General features: G+C 39.5%; 1 protein-coding gene across 1 annotated transcript; it reads right to left on the reverse strand.

Moving 5' to 3' along the window:
- Nucleotides 1-15,016: 15,016 nt before the first annotated feature.
- LOC127356328 (E-selectin-like) lies at nt 15,017-16,934 on the reverse strand. The gene is made up of 3 exons (XM_051387980.1): nt 16,797-16,934; nt 16,354-16,643; nt 15,017-16,276 (listed from the first exon to the last, which is right to left on the reverse strand). The coding sequence occupies exons 1-3, from the start codon at nt 16,804-16,806 to the stop codon at nt 16,088-16,090; spliced, it is 489 nt and encodes a 162-aa protein (XP_051243940.1). The 5' UTR covers nt 16,807-16,934; the 3' UTR covers nt 15,017-16,087.
- Between the last annotated feature and the right edge of the window lie 3,295 nt (nt 16,935-20,229).

Raw genomic sequence — 20,229 nt, forward strand, 5'->3', positions numbered from 1 at the left:
GAGATGAACTCTCGCGGCAACACATCACTTTCCTTTTTCCCAGCATCGACACATGTCAGTGTTCCAGAAAAACAGCAATTTATTCATATACAGTATGCACCCTGGATTGGCACATCTTGGCTACAGCCAAAGTCTAATATACCTAACTCCAAATTTGGGTTCCTGGTTTATTATCAACAAAGCTACCAGTGGTAAAAGAAGTATTCAGATCCTTTACTTATAAGGAAAAGTAGCAATACCACAGTGTGAAAATACTCTAGGTAAGAGTACTGCATTCAGAGCCTTACGTACATATGTAAGTATTATCAGCAAAATTTACCCAAAGCTGCTGTAGGTAAGTTTTATAGAAATAACTATTTACTGAAACTTTCACTATATCCTGACAGTAGAACATGAGACAGATAATCTGATAAAAAATCAGGTTCGTCTGGCTCCTCCTAGTACTCCTAATGGTATTTACAAGAATCCACTGGGCCTGAACGAAAACAGCCAATCAGAGCTGAGAAAGCTAGAAAAAAGCTTTGTGTTGGTGGCTTGAACATAGTTGACTGTTGAGTCTCATACTCAGTGTCAGTATTTAACAACCTGGGAATGACACTCAGCAATCAACTATCTTTCTTGGCTCTGATTGGTTGTTCTCATTCAAGCCCGGTGGATTTTTGCTAACGCCATTAGGAGCACTAAAAGGAGCTAGAGGAACCTGATTTTTTCCCCAGATTATCTGTCTCATGTACTACTGTCAGGATATAGTGAAAGTTTGACAAAAAGTTAGTTTTATAAAATCTACCTACTGCAGCTTTAAAGTAAATAAGTAAAGTAAAAGTACTCATTCAACAGTAAAATGTTCCCTGTCAGTTTTTTATTATTATATATGATGTTTTAAACTACTTTATATACTGTTGGGTAGTTGGGTTTAATACGGCAATGCATCATATTCTATAAGATTGTCATATGTTTATAGCATCACTGTAACTGAAAACCATGTATTTCCAAAAAGTTTTCATAAGTTTAGAAGAAAAGCCCTGAGGGGTTTTTGAATAGTTGATCTGAGAAGAAGTAGGAACATTCAACCCATAAAGGAACACTTCGTCCTTGTTTATCAGAAAAATTAAAAATGTGGAGATATATGGCTTTCACTGGAAAGGAAGGGTATGTACCTCAAAGTTGTATTTGAGTAAATGTAGGCCTACTCAGATACATTCCTTGCAGATGGGCAGTCCAGTATCTTGCTAAAATTACCTTAACTGTCTTATTTTCACAAAACAGCACTTGAACACACTGCATTTCAGCAGCTGGCATGTCCTGCAATTCCAGAAATCCCCTACCTCAGATTGTTTCATGTTTCAGTTAGATTTACTGCCATGTTACTGTATGCTGAGAAATACGTGCTTTTATTCTTATACTAAGAGGTGCTATCTGACATTCTCTATTTTACTTTTACACATCACCATGCTTTTAAGCCCGTGAAGGTCCACTAAAACTATGATTTCCTCAGTGAGGAATATTAATGAGATTTGATTTGCAGTGGAAACAACTGGAAGTTTTTCACTTTGAGAGAAAATGCTCAGAAAAGACGCTTCCGAGCAGCAGCAGATGATAGCCTGGGCCCTGCAGCCTCCTGTGGGTGGAGCTAAGAGTAGTACAGCCAAACCGGCTGATGCTGATAGGTCAGTACCAAGGTAGATCGCGTACTATTGGCTGCTGTGGCTGTGAGACATTGGAGCTGCAGAAATCTGAGTTGGCTGATGAGATCTCCAGAGGACCAACACACACACACACACACACACACACACACACACACACACACACACACACACACACACAGCCAATGCATTACTCATCACTGCCTACACTATAACAGTTTGGGCCTGGTTTCGTCTCTGTTGCTTTCTCTGTGTCTATCTGCGTCTGTCCCTATATTATGGACTGTTTAATCTTCCCCATCAGAGATTTTCCTTCAGACAGAAATTGTGAGTGATCTCAATATCAAAGGTATAAGAAATCACAGTCATATTTTAAGTTTTAATATTAGCAAAGTTCTCTTTTATGACACCATGTGTGGGGTTTGTTTTCTATTTTTGGAAAGTATTTCTTCTTCTTCTTCTTCTTCTCTCTTGACTTTCCCCATTTAATTGGCTTATTTTCCCATATTGAGTGATATTCATATTCAACAGTTGCAGTGTTAGTTACCCAGAGTGGAGTGAGTGAAGATCAAGGTGTGTAAGATTTTAAGCTTTAGCCAAGTATTTTAGTTGCTTATACTTTGACAATACTTAAACCATGCTCTGGCTGATGTGCAGAAAAAAGATATTGAACATCAGCTACACAAAATAATGTAATCCAGGTGTTTCCAAAATGATAAATATCAAAGTTAAGTCTGATGTGTTGGTTGCATTTTGTAATGTGATGTAACAGTTTGACATTTGCTTTGTTGTTTAGAATTAGATGTGAATATTGCTAGCACTTGTTTGTTGTAAATGACAGTATTATCCTTATGGCTGTTTCTTTTTCCCATACTGGTCTTTACCAGTCTGATAGATTGAACTGGCAAATTAAACTGGCAAAATTACACTTAATTGGAGGATTACCATATTAATTTCTGATTGACACAAAAGCTGTTTCCTGGAGCAGTTTGGATGTTTGGATTTTAAGGGACCAGTCCGTAAGATTTAGTGGCATCTAGTGGTGTAGTTGCTGATTGTAACCTCCTCGCCTCACCCTCCCAGTCCAAGTGTGTAGGAGAAACTACAGTGGATGCATGTATTTTTTCAAATAATTATACACTAATGAAAACATACCAATGAATATTATATTCCATGTCTGCCAATAGATCCTCCTAAATGTTACACACTGGACCTTAAAGACCCTGGAAACACATCTTACTCATCTTACTATGAGTGATGGTTTTCTACATAATATTTAAGTTAATTCAATCAACTTTAAGAGACTGTCTGTATTTGTGATACAGTATGTCTGTGCTTTTCTGACTGGAAGTAGTAGGTAGGGTCAGGATTGGATTGTTGGATTGACCCAGTGGCAGGCATTAAGAATAACTATATAGCCAATCTTCTGGCTGATGTTCTTGTTTGTTTATGTAGGTTGTACAGAGGCATAAGTATTAAACTGAGACTGTTCCATAACCAGTTAAAAACTCCTTGTAATATGTTAAAGGTTATAGGGAAATGTTAAAAATGTTAGTTGCTGTCAGCATACAACAACCTATACAGTTGCTTATTGCTCTGGCATAGGAAGATGCATTCTCACTCTTCATCCTGCCTGCAAAGCTCTGATTGGCTCCGAAGTATTGTTAAACTACTGTCAGGAAGCACACTAACAGACCGATTTTGAATTGCTGACAAAATTATGTGGGAAGCGATTCGGAGGTCTGGAACCAGTCTAGTGCGTTTCCCTCTGTACAAACTGAAACTGCAGTTGCACTTTAATTAAATTTTTTCTCATTTTGGCTGCCTTGACCAAAAATCACAACAACTATGTAGATGATCAACACTTACAGTAGTAAGCCAGTGAAGGCCTCCGGTTGTCAGGTCTTAAATATGTTTGGGGGACCTTCCTCAACACACGATGAATGAAAAACCTTTATTTTAACAGAACCTTTTGATCATAAGTTTTGTTTTTACATGTGTATCCATGATTGTAATAGGTGTAAACAATAATAATAACAGCAGACTTCTCCTATCAGTACTGTCTGTTCTAACAGTACCTGGGACCTCCTCTGCTCTATTCTGAATTGCCCTGGCGCCCACTGGTGGTCACTTCAAGCACCTGCCCTCCCACAACCAGAACTCCCATTCACACACACAGACCCTGGATCCCTGCAGTTTCTCCAAGCTGCTGCTTTACTGGTACTGGTACTGGTACTGGTACTGGTACTAGTACTGGTCTTACTGGTGGACTGGTTTACAGGTGGTGGAACAGGAACACAGACAGCACACTGGATTACTTGGTTGACATGAGCGATCACTTTATGTGGGAAAAAAGGCTGCAGATTTGGGGTGTCGGGGGAGGGAGGGAGGGAGGGGCGGTTGAGGGTAGAGCCGTAGAGCAAGCAGGGGGCGTGGCTTTTAGGAGGAAGGACAGGGTTCAAGAGAAGGAAGGAGGTGTCCTGTTTCCAGATGGAAGGCAAAAGAAGGCAGAACAAAACACTTAAAGATGCCACTCTGTTCTGGCTGTCAACACACACATACAGCTGAACTAATGCATTCAGTCAACAAGATCATACCCTTATCATATGCAGAAGTCATTGTAAATCATAGCAGCACCAGGTTCATCTCCACCTTTATTTTGGTTGAAATCTAACCATCACCAACAGTGTCAGGGCCTAACAGTTTCAGAGAGGTTTACAATAATCAGCACCTATCAATACTATTGAAGCTCAGTGGTTATTTTCATCAAAAAATAAGTCTGGTGGTATTCTGATTGTCAACAAATCCATGAAAAGCCCCCAAAACAGTGATTAATCGAGCCTACTTTGTATCAATGCCTGATTTATCCTGGTTCTCTGGAGTTGCATTGTCGTCCAAAAATGATAAAAACATGAGTCACACTGACGTACATGTACCATGAATACACACACACACACACTCTGTAGTTTATTTTGACTTGATCCCATATGTACTGTATTGTCCGGCTGCCACAAATACTCCCTGGTTCTCAAAGTGGCTGCCTTGAGAAGGGAATACAGGTGCTGCAAGATATGTTCATTTCCATTTTGACTGTCAGGAACATTACAACACATTAAAGAAAAACATTTAAATTAACATTTTTTTGTGTTTTCAATGGCAACATGTCAATGGGAGAAATAAGCAAAAAAACCACATTCACAATTGCTTTTTGTCATCTGTCATCTCTGTGAGTTTTCCAGATGCCACCAAATAAAGAATCTCTAAGAAAGGGTGCAGTGGTTCATAAAAACTTTTATAAAAACAATTTACTCCTATCTGAGTTACAATTGCTAAAACAGACAGCTGTTTTAGTAGTCTTCTTTATAAGTAAAATTATATGTATGTGACATATATTTAAAGCTGTGTCTTCAGTAGAAATCAGGGGTTTGCGAGTGCCACAGACAGGGTCAGGGCCGGATTAACCCACTAAGAGCAGTGGTTCCCAACCTTTTACTGTAAGGGACCCCTTTTCTATCATTTAGTAAACTGACAATCCCTGATTAAGTGACATTTTATGGATATTTCATATTTTATTCAAAATTGTACAACGAACCCAAACAGTGAACTCACTAACTGCAAGAAGTTTGTATAAAAAGACAGATTATTTCCTGTTAAGGGAACTTTTTATACAATTCTCTTTTTTAACAATCATATCATACAGACTTAATGGGCTTCTTATTTGACGAATTCAGTGTTTTCTTGTCCCTGGCGCTTGGACATTGTTCTATTAGACAGTTTATTTTTCTTCACAGAAGTGGACCAAATGCTCAGATATAGGCCTTCTGTGTAGGTTTTTTTGTTTTTTAAGCATACCTTAAAAGTGCCTTGTGGCCCCTGTGAAGCTTTGGCAACCCCTAGGTTAGGAACCACTTACTTAGAGGGCCCTAGGGCAAAAATGCTTTGGGGCCCTTATTCAGCTTCCCTACCACCTCTCCCCATGTTAGTTTGTGATGATTTGATTACACACAAATGATTTAGGAATATGCACCATGTCGTAGTAATAAAAACAGCACTCAAGACAGAGCCTCAAGATTGAAAGAAACACAGTTACTATCACCTTAAGACTCTTACTTTATCAGTTCAGTTTATATTGCATGTTAGTGGAGTATCTTACCACAGAAATGTACAATTAACAAACTAATTTAGACTTGCATACATACAGTGCGTACAGTTATTTAAGGATGTGTTTTTTTCGTGAATTGCGACTTTCGTGCTCTATTATACATTTGTTGCATATGCGTTGAGCGTGCTTGTTTTACTCATATAACACAAAATAAATTTTTTGTGCATGTGACTGTGAAAAGCCTTCAAGCAGCGTTTGCTTTGCAGTTGAACAGAAATACCCCCTCACACCACCCCCAACCCCCCCCCCAACTCCAAGACAAGCCATGTGTTTATTGGACCAACACAGGACTCAGCATGATAGTTTATGTTAAAATATGTGTGTGTGGAAGAGACAGAGATCACAAGCTGGAGGCTAAGTAGTATCTTTGTGTGTGTGTGTGTGTGTGTGTGTGTGTGTGTGTGTGTGTGTGTGTGTGTGTGTGTGTGTGTGTGATCTCTGCTGGTCTGGACAGTCTCTCTTGAATTCAGAGGGGGCAGAGCCATCAACCGGACTGGGGATATTGATGTGGATCAGCGAGCAACATCAGCAGGCCAGATGTGTGATTGTGTGTGTGTGTGTGTGTGTGTGTGTGTGTGTGTGTGTGTGTGTGTGTGTGAGTGTGTGTGTGTGTGTGTGTGTGATTTTGGTGAAGTGGGTTGGGCCAAAGGCAGGGGAGGTCTTCTCTGATTTGGGCGTCTGTGGATGACGACATGAGTCACTGACATGCACTCTGGGCAGAATAAAATATCTCTCTTGGATTTTTTTCTCTTTTCTTCTTCTTTGCTCTCTCAGTCAGACAAGTATGCATGCACACACACACACACACACACACACACACACACTCCTCCTCCCCCGTCTGTCTTCATAGGATGGAAAAAGCAGATTCACCATCAGGTCACCAGGAAAGGAACACAAGCTGGTTTTAGTTTGAAATCCTCCCAGCTGAGCGTTTCCTTAAAGTCCACACTGCAATTAAACCTTCTCACAAAGTCAGTTCAGAGCTACTGGTGGATTTGTGTTTAATAACTCCTTACTGAAGAAATAGGCAGCAATAAAATGCAATCTCTGTTGATTAATGAATTAATTTAATAAACTGATTCACATTCTGATTGATGATGGAAATGATCACTAAGTCACAGCTCTGCATGTATGTCAATTCTTTTTTCTAACCTCTGGCACACTGTTCTTGTGTTGTGTATTTTGTTGTGTTATGCACAGATTTTTTTAAGAAAACATGTTTTTTTTTTTGGTCAGCTGCTCCAGTATTCACTCTCTTTTAGATCTTTTAGCCGTTTTTGATTTCCACCAGCTCCTGGGGGAAATATCTAGCTACTAAATGCTTGGACGGCTGTGGCACAGAGGCAGAGTGGGTCGTCCTGTAATCGGAAGGTTGTTGGTTCGATCCCTGGCTCCTGGTGCCACACGTCGCAGTATCCTTGAGCAAGATACTGAAACCCAAATTGCTACCGATGCCATGCATCGATGTGTGAATTAGTTCAATGGGCTTTGCTGCCATCACTGAGTGAATGTGTGTGAAAGGGCTTTGAGTGGTAGGAGTCAAGTACAGGTCCATTTACCATTCACTGTGTTGAGCAACTCGTCTGCTGGAAGCAAGGTTGGTGGCCACGGCAGCATCTCTTAATGACAGGAACCTTTTCTTTTCAAGTGAGCCCTTGCACATTTGATCCAAATATTTATTAGTTTAATTAGTTTATTACTTTAAGGTCCAGTGTATAACATTTAGGAGGATCTATGCAATGGGATACAATATGTTTTTATTAGTGTATAATAGTGCTGTAGTCGAGTCCAGATTGTTTTTTCCATTGTCTCAGACTTGTCTTGAACTCGTTGGTATTTGCTCTTGGACTTGCCAAATATTCTAGTTGGTCGTGACCGAGTCCAGCAATATATGTTTTTTTCCTAAGTAACTTCCTCCTTCAAAACAAAACCATTGAAGCGTGCTTGTTAAGACAACAGGTATTAGTTTCATTCAAAATCCATCTAGAACAGGCATTCAGAGGTAACAATGGTTACCAGGCGACACCAATCGATGTCACTTGCAATTATATGCCAAAACTCATCTTATTGGCAACGACAAATTTCTTTGTTTTCTGTCTCAGCCTTGCTTCTGTCTCTCATTTTGGCTCAGTCTTGACTTGGACTCAAACCTCTTTAGACTTTGATTTACAAAACAAAACCAAAAAAAAATTGTTTCAACTGTACCGTAAATGTCATATTACATATATACTCTCTACCTTCTTGTTTTCAGTTTTTGTTTTTCAAACATAAGACAACATGTTTTAAGGCTGCAACTTTACCTCAAATAAGCAACATAATTTATACTTCATCAGCCTCAAAAGACTACGCAAGGTGTCCATGAGCAAGACCCTGATCCTCAAAAGCAACAGCAGAACAAGCTTTACTCTGAAGGATCATATATTTCCCTCTCCCTCGAGATACACTGTAACAGGGGGAGCAGAGGGTTTATTGTTCTACATGTTGGATTGTAGAGGATAATTAGCAACACTTGATTTCAAAAGAGTGCATATTAGTCAGAAAAGCAACATGTGAGCCTGTCATCCCTAATTCCTCCTCCTCCTTAGTTCAGATGAGGAAAATGTTTAAGTCATGGCCAAACCAAAGAGAGGAGACAGAGCGTGTACACCTCCTTCCCTCCCTCCTGCCCTCCCTCCCTCCCTCCTCCTTTCTCACAGGGTGTGTCTTTTCACCCCAAGCTAGAGAACTCCTTTGGAATGTAGGATGAAGAGAGGCGGCCAAATGGCTTCACAAGCTTTTAATGTGTTTCTGTTCTGTGTGTACTTTATCGGACTGTGTGTTTTCATGCAGCGAAAAAGTTGTCCCACAAGATATCAGTATGCATTTATGTGTGTTTTTATTTTTTTTTAATCAAGCTGTTTAAATGTGTTCCCTATTCACAAATTCAAGATGAAACCCAAAGCACACGTGAAATATCCACAATATCCAGTTCATGACTGTTGCGTTCAAGTGCTTTTCTGTTGGAAAGGGAACAGTGTTTACACTATGCAGTACAGACAAACATATGGAAAACAATCAGGCAGCTTTCTGATTTCTAACTGGCTGAAACTATTGTTTAAAAAAACAAAACAAAGAAAACTGTACTGTCAGCCAGTAACCAATCATCTGCGTGGACAGACTGAGTCATCATTCCTACAAGTTGCCCAGATCAGTAGTGGATCTATTCAGATCCTAAGATAGATAAGAAGATTGAAGATAAGTAGAAGTTACTGTAAAAAATACTCTGCATTCAAAACTGTTAGTAATAACAGTTACTTACTAAAGTAAGTAGTATGCAGGAATATTCAAATACACTAGGCGAAAATAACACATCTATACCGAAAGCAAAACACTGCATGTGATTAACATAAAGTGGGCGTGTCTGCAAAGGGGAGACTCTTGGGCACCCACAGAACACATTTTCATTCAGATGTCTTGAGGACTTCAGGCATTGTCTGGATAAGAAACCGCTTTTAAGTCTGTTTATAGTTTGTGCTTTAGAGTGAGTCAACCCTTAATGTTCATTTTGTTAAGCCAGTTTCACCAACCATCTCTGACTGCTTGTGTTTTTCCACTGTGGAGGAAATAAACTGATTCTAAAACATCTCCTGATGTCTTTATTGAAATAATTTGTGAAGCATCCAAGAAAGACCACTGTCACAGATGATGAGGAGCTTGTAATGTATACACCAACCAGCTATAACATTATGACCCCCTGAGCACCCTGGTGCTCAGAATGTTCTGCAGCCCCATACCAACAGACTGCTCTGCACTGTGTGTTCTGACACCTTTCTATCAGAACCAGCATTAACTGTTTCAGCAGTTTGAGCTACAGTAGCTCGTCTGTTGGATCGGACCACACGGGCCAGCCTTCTCTCCCCACGTGCGTCAATGAGCCTTGGCCCCCCATGACCCTGTCTCTGATTCACCGCTTTTCCTTCCTTGGACCACTTTTGATAGGTACTGACCACTGCAGACCGGGAAGACCCCACAAGAGCTGCAGTTCTAGAGAGGCTCTGACCCAGTCGTCTAGCCATCACAATGTGGCCCTTGACAAAATGTTCACTTGCTGCCTAATATATGATAGGATATATACTGACAGGAGCCATGATAACCAGATAATCAGTGTTATTCACTTCACCTGTCAGTGCTCACAATGTTATGGCTGATCGGTGTATTATAGGACGGTCTTCTATTGGGCCCATTAAGGTAGGTCCACTGCTACCCTATTAAAGAACACAAAGTAACATTGTTTTCTTTATTTAAATGCAGCACAACACTCTAATCACACTGCTGTCATCTCTCTTTCTCTCTCTCTCCTTTCTTATGTCTCTCTGCCTTTCTCAGTCAGCCTGTCTGTGCCTGCCTCCAGCATACCTCAAGTTCCAGCCCACTGCTCCTAATAGTTTTCCCCTCTCTCCCCTCTCTCCCTTCCTCTGTTTCTCTGCTCTTCTGAGCTTCTTTCCTTCCTGTTGGTGTTTCTTTTTCTGCTCTTTTCTACAAACCTTCTCTCCTGGCTTCATTCAGCTCAGTTACATTAATACTTAAACACTACAGCTCTCTATAGCATTAAACTTGGCTGGAAGATAGAATGACTCTATGGCCACCCAAGCTTTAAACACACACACACACACACACACACACACACACACACACACACACACACACACACACACACACACACACACACACACACACACCTGTAGGCTCATTACTGGTTTGACCTCTGCCTATACAAACACATAGAGACAAGCTTGGACAGGCATACTGCTGTGGATATAGGGTTACACAAAAGCACATTTGTGCAGGACATTCTGACACACGGGAGTTTGTCCTCAGAGTGAGGAGATTATATGTGGAAATTAAGTAGTCTCACTGCTTCTTTGCATTGACAAGAAGTAGTTAAGGTAAATCTGGTCATGATTGATCCTTGTGTAGCACACTGACATAGAGGAGTCCATGGAGAAGGCTGTGGACAAGCCTTAACCTATATTAATCCGTGATTACTCTACCACTACTACATCTAATCCACCCTGAATATTGCTCTGTTGTTTGGCCTGCAGCTGACAGGAAGGATACACAAATGTGCAAAATTGAGCTTTACAGCACAGGTCAGCTGATCAGAAAAGGAAAAAAGTAAAGCCTGTGCTCACGCAGGTGTTCTGCAACTACAAGTGTGACATTTACAGTCAGAGGAAGAGTCTGATATTTTGGGAAATGCCTGTATTCTCTTTCTGGCAGAGAGTTAGATGAAAATAATTAACACAAATGGATACTTAATCAGTTCTTTAATCAGGCTTGTTTCTGTCACAAATCAAGCAATTTATCACCTGGAAACACCATTCATCACTTGTGGTGGTCTTGACAATTACAGTATAATGCCAGCATTAGCCAAGAATATCTCATGACTGCAGCTTCTTCAAAACTTTGCTGGTAGGATCTAACTGCTCCAAACACAGACCATCACAGAACAGCTGCTGTCTCCTTGTGTGCCCCCACAGATTTGTTTTATTTTAGCCTTTACTGATAGTGAATCTGGACAGCTAAAATGGAGAGAGGGGAGATATGTAACAAAGGTCAGCAGTTGGAATCAAACCTGTTACATTGCAACACGGTATGTATCTAATTAACAAATGGTAAATCTTTGAACCTTTTGAACCATATTGTTATCATTTTACACAAATATTGTTTAAAAAAGAATGTACCTTCAGTTCTTCGATATATTGTTGTAGCAAGATTAAAAATATTGTGTAAGTGTAACTGCAAATGTTTCACTGTAAAATGTAGACGATTTGCTAACAACTTTGTGTTTTCACAGTGCTAAAAGTGATGCCCCCCTAAGTTATGATGAGATCAGCGCCCTGATGAATTTACTTATATATTCTTTCTTAAGTCTGTTAGCAAACAGTCGGTCCCTGCAGGAAACTGTGGTGTGGCAAAAACAAGTTAATGCAAATTCAACTAATCCTTGTGAATTCTGTGCGACCTCACAAAATCGCATGCAAAACATTGAACCATACATTGTTGCAGCTCAGTCTGTTTCTCAGAGCTGAACAGCCACTCACTGACGGATGGAGCACGCAGGTATTTCCATGCAATTTGTGCCAGTGCTTGAAAGTGGAGCTGATTCATTCTCCAAAATCTGAGTTGGAAAAATGTATTTAGCCGTGGAAAACAGACATGAACATCGGCCACTGACATGATATAAACAAATATTGGCAAAAACCGAAGTTTGGTCGATATATAAGTGCATCCATGGGAGCTGGAGGTGGGCTGCTGAGGGGGCTGTAGCGACCCCTAAAATGAATACAATTATTTCCTAAAGATGTTTAGACCTTTTTTACTGGAATTTACAAGCGTATTCTGGTATATTTGCAAGAAATAGGTTTTGCCTTGTTTTTTATCTGCTAAAAAGTTTAACTGTAAAATGTTTTTAACAAATATTAGGTAGGCCATAAATTATTCTGCCCATTCAAACTTGATGCAAAAACCATAAATGTCATACAATAGCATTTAGTATGACAACATTATATAAACTCTTCTTCCCCAACTTCCAGCTTCCCTGGGTGCATCCCTGGCAAATGTAGCACTACCATATATATATATATATATAATATAAATAAATACATATAAATATATGGGACTAACGGATATCCTTTGAGATAATCATCCTGTTTTGGGGATATGAACTCCACCAGACCAGATCATCTGGAACTGGTTCCTTGCTCCCATTTGGAACTTTGTGTTATCATACCAGAGGAACACTTTTTACAGGAAGTTTGAGCTTTTTTCTTCTCTTTGCTTTTTAATAGTGTCTTTATTTCTTATTCTTGTTTTGTGTGTGTGTGTGTGTGTGTGTGTGTGTGTGTCAGTGCTTGCTTCTTACAAAATAGTTTCTTTTACAAAGCATTTTGAACTTGTCTCACTTTGTGAACTGTGCTCTATAAATAAAATGTAATTATAAGCCATATGTTGCTTTACGCCTGTGTTTTCTATTGTCTGTGTGTTTCAACCTTAAAAGTCATCATTTCTCTGAGTAGGCGTACCTTTAAGGCTGGGTCTAGCAGCTGGATCCCTCTCAATGTAAAACTCCCTCTGGTGGGTCACTGCTTATATCCCACTGCTCATACACGTGTACTGTTTTCTCCAGTCATGAAGCAGAAAGCAGCAGAGCTGGCAGCTCAGCCACCACAGAAAGGGAGAGCCTTGCATTATGGGAGCTGTTAGCGGCACAGGCCAGACTCTGACCAATCTGGCTGAAGCTCGACAATGTTTTAACTGGTTGTGTTGTTGACCTCAGCCATCTAAACCTATCCAACACCAGACCAGCCTCATGTAATTCTATGTTGCAGTAATCACACACACAGGGAAGTCTACTTTCAGTATTGTGGTTTTCCAACACACGTTTGAGTTTTAACTCTTAACTCTGTCTTTCTAGCTTTTTTCCTCCACCGAAACCAAAGGAGGCAAATGCACAGACACACACAGAGACACCCTTCATATTTCTGAATTTCCTTTTCCAGGATCACATAGATTTTACTCTCCTTCTCTGCTTTTTTCTTGTGCATTTTGAAAGAGCATGAAATATATATTCCCAATCCAGTCCACCCATCTCAGTGGAGACCTTATTGATGCAGTACAGCATTAGGTTTTCTTTAGACAACAGTTCTATGAAACTCATGTTGACTGAAACTGTGAACAATTCCAGTTAGAATCTTCTGAAACAGAGCTTGTCTCTTCATTGTAAGCAGAAAAAAACCCCAAAACATGATACCATTTTATTCACTACACAAGATAGCTACTGATCTCTCGACAGTGAGTTATATGAAAGTGCTGGAGGGTCATCACTGGCATTGAGAAGGCACTGACATACCTGTCTTTATAAGTCCTTGCTATGTAAGCGGCTGAGATATTTAACATCCTTAGTTTAGTTCAGGTCTAATAACCATGACACATGATCACACAATAATTTGACTTTACGACTTCATCACATCAACTCTGGACTGAGGAATGCTGGTTTTTCAATACTTTGTACCTTACTACTGGAATGAGAAATCTTTACTAGCATATATTTCTAATATTATTTGTGCTTGTTTTATTTTTAATTTGCGTGTGTGTGTGTGTGTGTGTGTGTGTGTGTGTGGTGTCTTTTTGAGTGAATTAATTTTCTTGTTTTCATATTGTGTATCAGTGATTTTTTTTCTCAGGTCTCTCTTGCAAATCAATAACATCTTGATCTCAATGTGATTTCCTGAATAAATAAAAGACGTGGTAGACATGCACACTCATACTGAGAGATTTCTATATATTTAAACACACATTAAGGCAAAGGAGGGGTCACAGGGGTGGTTAAGCCCCCAACAACCTGATTGGTCAGATTGTAGATTGGTTTATAATATCAGAGCTTCTTTATGAGGTGACTGTTAACATTTCTTGTTTGAAAGTCATTCAAATGACTACTATAACAACCACAAAGAGACACAAAACAAAAACAAAGAGATGTAAATGACTATGAGAGACACATTATTGCTACAGACAAAATAACTATAATGAATTGAAAAAAAAATACATACAAACAAACAAACACAAATGACTACAAAAAGACACAAAACAACTAAAAACAGATAACTGTCTCAGAATCTGTCCATGGCAGTAGGCAATTTGGAGTTACAAATAGCAGCTATTCATTGATGATTTTTCATAGTAGAATAATTGAAGTAATTTGTTTGCATTCATTAGTCAAACAGAATCATCAATATGTCTATTAATGATGTACACTTCATTGTTGCCAATAACCAGAGCTATAAATAGGAGTGTTAACAGATTGTTAGTCATTTCCCCAATATGCCCTCCTTCTTTAAAACGGTCAGCTCCCACCATGCAACAAGTATTCACACACGTTCCCTCTCCTCATGGTAAATAATATAGTGGTTAAAAGTTAATTTCAGGGTTTTCTGCAGTGATATGAGTGGATTTTATTGATCCCTGCAGATCAAACAGGGAAGCTGGGTCTCAAAGCTGTATGTGACAAACTCTCCATGGAGCAGACAGCAGTCTGAAGCAGGAATAGTGTGTCTCATCCCACTGATGGATGGTTTGCTGAAGCATCCTAGTGCCACCTGGTGGTCATGTTAAGGGTTACCATACATGTCCAGAATTTTTTTTTTACTTTTAACCCCAAGAACTCAAACAATTCTGGAATGATGAATGATTTATTGTTCAGTAGACAAACAGGCAAGCAAATGTTGATAATCTGTCTGTATAAATGGATCCATGCACATCACATTTCACAAGATCACAATTAAAATTTGAAAGTTGAATGTCTAATAGCATGCTTCATTCTAATATTTTTTTCCATGGAACATTTACAGATTCATAAAACATCCTAACATCAGAGTTTCTGAACACACCGTTCAGAGATTCTGATCTACTCTTTCAGCTTTGATGACTGTGTGAGTTTATCTTACATTCTTTTAACAGAGAGGATAGCTTAAAGTTAACAAAATGCAACCAACAGACTACAGAGTTCCAGCTTAATGTGCTTTTATTGCTGACGTCACACACAGAGATTAAACTGGTCTGCTTCCAGATAGGAGCAGGAAACTACATGGATTAAAAAGGAAATGGATACAGTGCTTCCAAATGACTGTAACCACTGCTTATGTCTCACTGATGGTTCACTAGTTTCTTTATCATCTTAATTATAATGGATAGACAGACAACACACAGCTAGACTAAGAATGTACTTTTTTTTGTAACAGGAAACACTTCTGACCAAAACAATGAGCTAAAAGGCTCTGTAGAGCTGAGAGAAACTGTAGCGTAGGCTGATTTTCATCATAATCATATCAAGAGGAAGAATCCAGTCTGCAATCTTCTGCATACTGTCTGTATCTTTGACAAACCTATCACCATCTTTGATAGAACCATATTTTTGTACTTAATTCCAGTGACATTTAACATGAAAGTTAAAACGTTAACTTGATATTGAATATTATGTGACAACTTGTGCTGTCAAACTAAATAGCTAGTAAAAGTACTTAATCAGGAATGTTTCTGTAAATTACAAAACTAAGTTAGTGTCACTTAAGATGACTAATAAAATTAAATCAAGAATCTTTTTTAACTTAAAAAGTTGAGTTTGTGTTACTTAAAATGCATATATAACTAAGAAAGGACTGACTTTGTTGAGAAATATTTCAGTAATGACAGAATTGAAACATGAGCCAGGGAGGAAGAAGAGGACTTCTTTTGAACACAATATTTATGAGGAAGGCTTCTTGTAACAGAGGAAGAACCTTTTCTGCATGCAGTCCCTTATATCCAAGCTGCCGTTCTTCCTCAGGATGCCACAGAACCTCTGAGTCGGGCAGCTGTTAATATTCTTGGGTGGCCCTGGTTCTCCACCCACCCACACCCACTGACCAGCCAGGTAGCGGAGGCCCGTCCACACCTACCAACATTAGCACAGAGCTGTAAACACAGAGGAGTTGCTCAGTAACACAAACAAACTGTAGAAAACTGCCCTACCTCATGTGGAGCCTCTTGTGCTGTCTCTTGTGCAAAGGTGAGGTCATCTACAGTGAGCAGGGTGGCGAGGTCATAGCGGTGGTTCTGGTAATCAGTGGCTGGCTTACTTTGGTCCACTGCCTCCAGGGTCCTGCAGTGCATTAATGCATCCTCCCACGTCTTATTCTCCTTCACCAGAACCAGATTCTCCTCATAACACATGAATGTATGGCCAATGTCACATCTATCGCTGTACCATTCTCTTCGACTCCCATATTTAAAAGCACAGTTTTTACCATCCTTTGGGTGATCTGTAAGAAGCAGGAGAAGTGAGGGGACTGAATTAACAATACAAATATCTACTTCACTTAGTTGACTATGTCTGTAGGTAATCAGCTCATCCTAAGGAAACAAAAACACAGCAACTCCTATATTAAGGAGATAATACACTAAAGAAAACATACCTAGGAACATTGTATTCCATTCCTGACAATAGATGCTCCTAAATGTTACACTGCAAAAAAATAAAGCATATAGAACTATACAAGTAACTCTAATCCAGTCTATTCTTGCTTGCCAAAATTGTCACTGCCACATTTTGTGCAGGAAAGCAGTGAAATAAGTTGACAGCGTGCTGATGTGTTTTCTGTGGGCCATAATCAAATAAAATACAATCATGATCGCTGAGGCAAATGACCTGTTACTTGTATAAATGTAATTTTTAGCAGACGAGGCTGGCTGAGGACAGCGGTGAAATAAAGTCTGACTTTTCTAAATTAAAATAATAATTTATGATATAATATCTATTGTGTATAGAAAAGAAAAACGGCACACATATTAACATTGTATGATCAAATTAATCAGAACAAAATCATCTTAAAGTTACTGTACCATAAGCCTGAGAGCATTGATCTTCCCTACTCTGTTACATTATAGCTCTGCTTACCATTTTGCCCAGGGGAAGTAGGTGGCTATCTCATCTCCTCTGGACCATTTCCAGTCAGAGTTTGTATTCTCTCGGTATAAACCGATCCAGCCATGGACATTCTCTGTTTCCTTTCTGATGGTGACCAGGTCTGTGTGATGCTCCCTGCAGTACGACTGTGCCTGTGTCCAGGTCACTATCATTTGGTGATGTTCAAAAGTAGGTCTAAGGCGTGAAACCTGCCCACACACAGGAGGAAGGAGGAGCAGCAGGGGGACTAGAATGCAGATTTCCCTCCTCATGTTTTCCACCAGATACCTGATTGAGCAGATTGAGCACTGAACAAGATTGAAAAGGTGCTGATTTCATCAGGGCTTATAAACGCTAACTGAAGTGAACAGTAATTCTTACTGTAGGGCACACAAAAGCCTGTTTTTGCTGGAACAACTTTGTACCAAAGAAATAGTCCCTAAAGAAAGCATTCATATCAATCAACATTGGAGGGAGGTAGGACAGATTCTTGCACAGGTCCAGTTTTACAACCCTTCACCCACCCGCACCTACAGAGTTCAGAACCGGAACAACCATATTTCATATAATGGTATATATATTCGTCATATTTTGAAGTGTAAGATGTAGAAACAAATGAATTAAAATCCTAATCAACCATTGTCTGTTTGGCTGAATCAATCACCAACTGTTGCTACTATGCTGCTGTTGCATCCACACAGCCAGCTGGGCTCCAGTGTCAATCAAGCCCTGTGCTCCTCCTCAGAGACATACAGCTGCAAACACCTGGCGGGTGATTTGGCGATGACCGTTTTTGCCAGTGGATACCTGACCCGGTGCAGGACTCTGGGGTAGGATGTATGTACAGGCTACAGTATTTGTTTAGTGAATTGCACATTTAGAAAAATTTCCAAGTATAAAAGTCCTGTGAAATAAAACATATAATATTAATCATCTGTTTCCTCATGTGTCATTTCCCTTCAGATTTAAGCATTTTATTGTTTAAATCAGTGGTGGTCAAGCCTAGGCTAAGTGCTTCCCTTGCCATACCAGTGTCATTGCCTAGCTCTACTTACCTTGGCAGCTTTGTTCCTACAGCAGCACTCACCTTGGACGACGGCAGCAGGGTGGCCAGCTTTCAATCGCTGGGTTTTCAGGTACTGAAGTCTGAAATACTCATGGGCAACCAATCACAGCTCAGATAGACTCTGACTAGACCAACAGCTAATATGCAGAGTAATCGTGCCAGCTATGACATTCACAAGGTAACAAGACACCCACCCACCCTGTCGGTCTTTGTCTCTTCCTGTCTCTCTTCATCTTCGTGTCATCTTCCTTTTTTTGCAAATTCCTGCCGCAGCAATGCAAAGCACAGCTTAACATCTTGGTGTTTGTTTCTTTGCAGCAGGTATACCCTTACACTGTGCCACAGCACATTGGCCAACAGTGGGGAAGCAGATCTGCCAAAAAAATGGGTTAAAAGAAAGGAGCTTTACCAGAGAAATGTAATAAATTCCTTATTTCCAATTACACTGTAAAGAAATAGTAAATGTAACCCACGTAGACTTAACAGAATACTCAAATATATTTAGGACCAGTGTCTAGGTTCATAGGAGGGGTTGAAAGAGAATGACACAATAAGCAACTGGAGCCACAGGATACTAAATGTGATGATGAAATGATGAAATGGGAATGTATTGAAATTTATATAATGAAAAAGTAACAAACAAAAAGTCCCTTTCTAAACAACCAATCTAGTTTCACAGTGTTTTAGAGTACAGCTTAACATAAAACGCCTCAGAATGGTGACAGTCAACGAAGTTCAGAACAACAAAAGAAAATGTCTCTAGAATGAAATAGAGTTCAGGATTAATAGAGTTCAGGATTCCTTTGATCCAGTTTGTTTCTTAGTTGTCTCTGTTCAGCTAGTTTTGGTCAGATATTCAATTTCAGTTTCAAAGTGTTTTAGGTCTGTCAAAAGTCATATGGTAAGGTGTGAAGATGTCACAGTCCTACCACGCTGAGGTATACTCAAGGGATAGGGAGTGAAGGCCGGGCTGTCTCCTGCTCTGGGCAAAAGGTGGCCCTTTTCCAACTCCTTGGAATAAGGAGGGGATCTGGTTCAGTACTGGCTCGCCATCTCCTTCGTCAAGGAGAATCCAAAATCCAAATCCAAGGGTTATCTCCAGGGACTCGAAACCTAGCCTGTATGAAAATAGGGGCTATTACTATATTGAGTCATGAAATCCCAGTCCGCTATGGCCATGAATGAAACCACCAATAGTAATTAAATGAATGAAGTATTTCTCACTGTACAGCATTTATCATATGGAGTATTTTATCATTTTTACACCATCCATGAACAAATTTTAACTTTTTTAACCATGAATTATGATTATTTAACACTTTAACCATCAAGTTAACATGTGACCCTTTAAACTATCAAATTCACACATTACCTCTTTAAATCATGAAATACACACATTGCCTTTTTGAATCATGAAATGAGTACAGCACATCAGTTATTTTATACAGCTCACATTCTCTTACAAGGTTCTAGCTGAAGTGCACATATCCAGTAGTCTTCTTAATATGAGCACTAGCAGTGCATAACTGGGTAGCCACACTTCAAAAAAGTAATCTTATACACCATCAAAGTAAAAGACTGGTACAGCTGATAACTTTAATATTTTCTAGCAGAAATATACTGCTTCAAGTTAACATATTAGCAATGAGAAAAGAATAAAAACTTGCTGCGGTGCTATGTGTGACTGACAGCTTTATCTAGCTGCATTAGCAAAACTCAGCTTAAGTCACAAAGACTCTGCCAGAAGCACTCCTGTGTAACATTATGGAGGATCTATTGTCAGAAATGATAGAGAATAATGTTATATGTTAGTTGGTGAGTTGTAGGTTGGACTGCAAGAATAACTCTTTCTGCTTATGTTATGCAAAGTATACTT

This window comes from Dicentrarchus labrax, unplaced genomic scaffold, assembly GCF_905237075.1.
Source record: "Dicentrarchus labrax unplaced genomic scaffold, dlabrax2021, whole genome shotgun sequence".
NCBI classification, from domain to species: Eukaryota; Metazoa; Chordata; class Actinopteri; family Moronidae; genus Dicentrarchus; species Dicentrarchus labrax.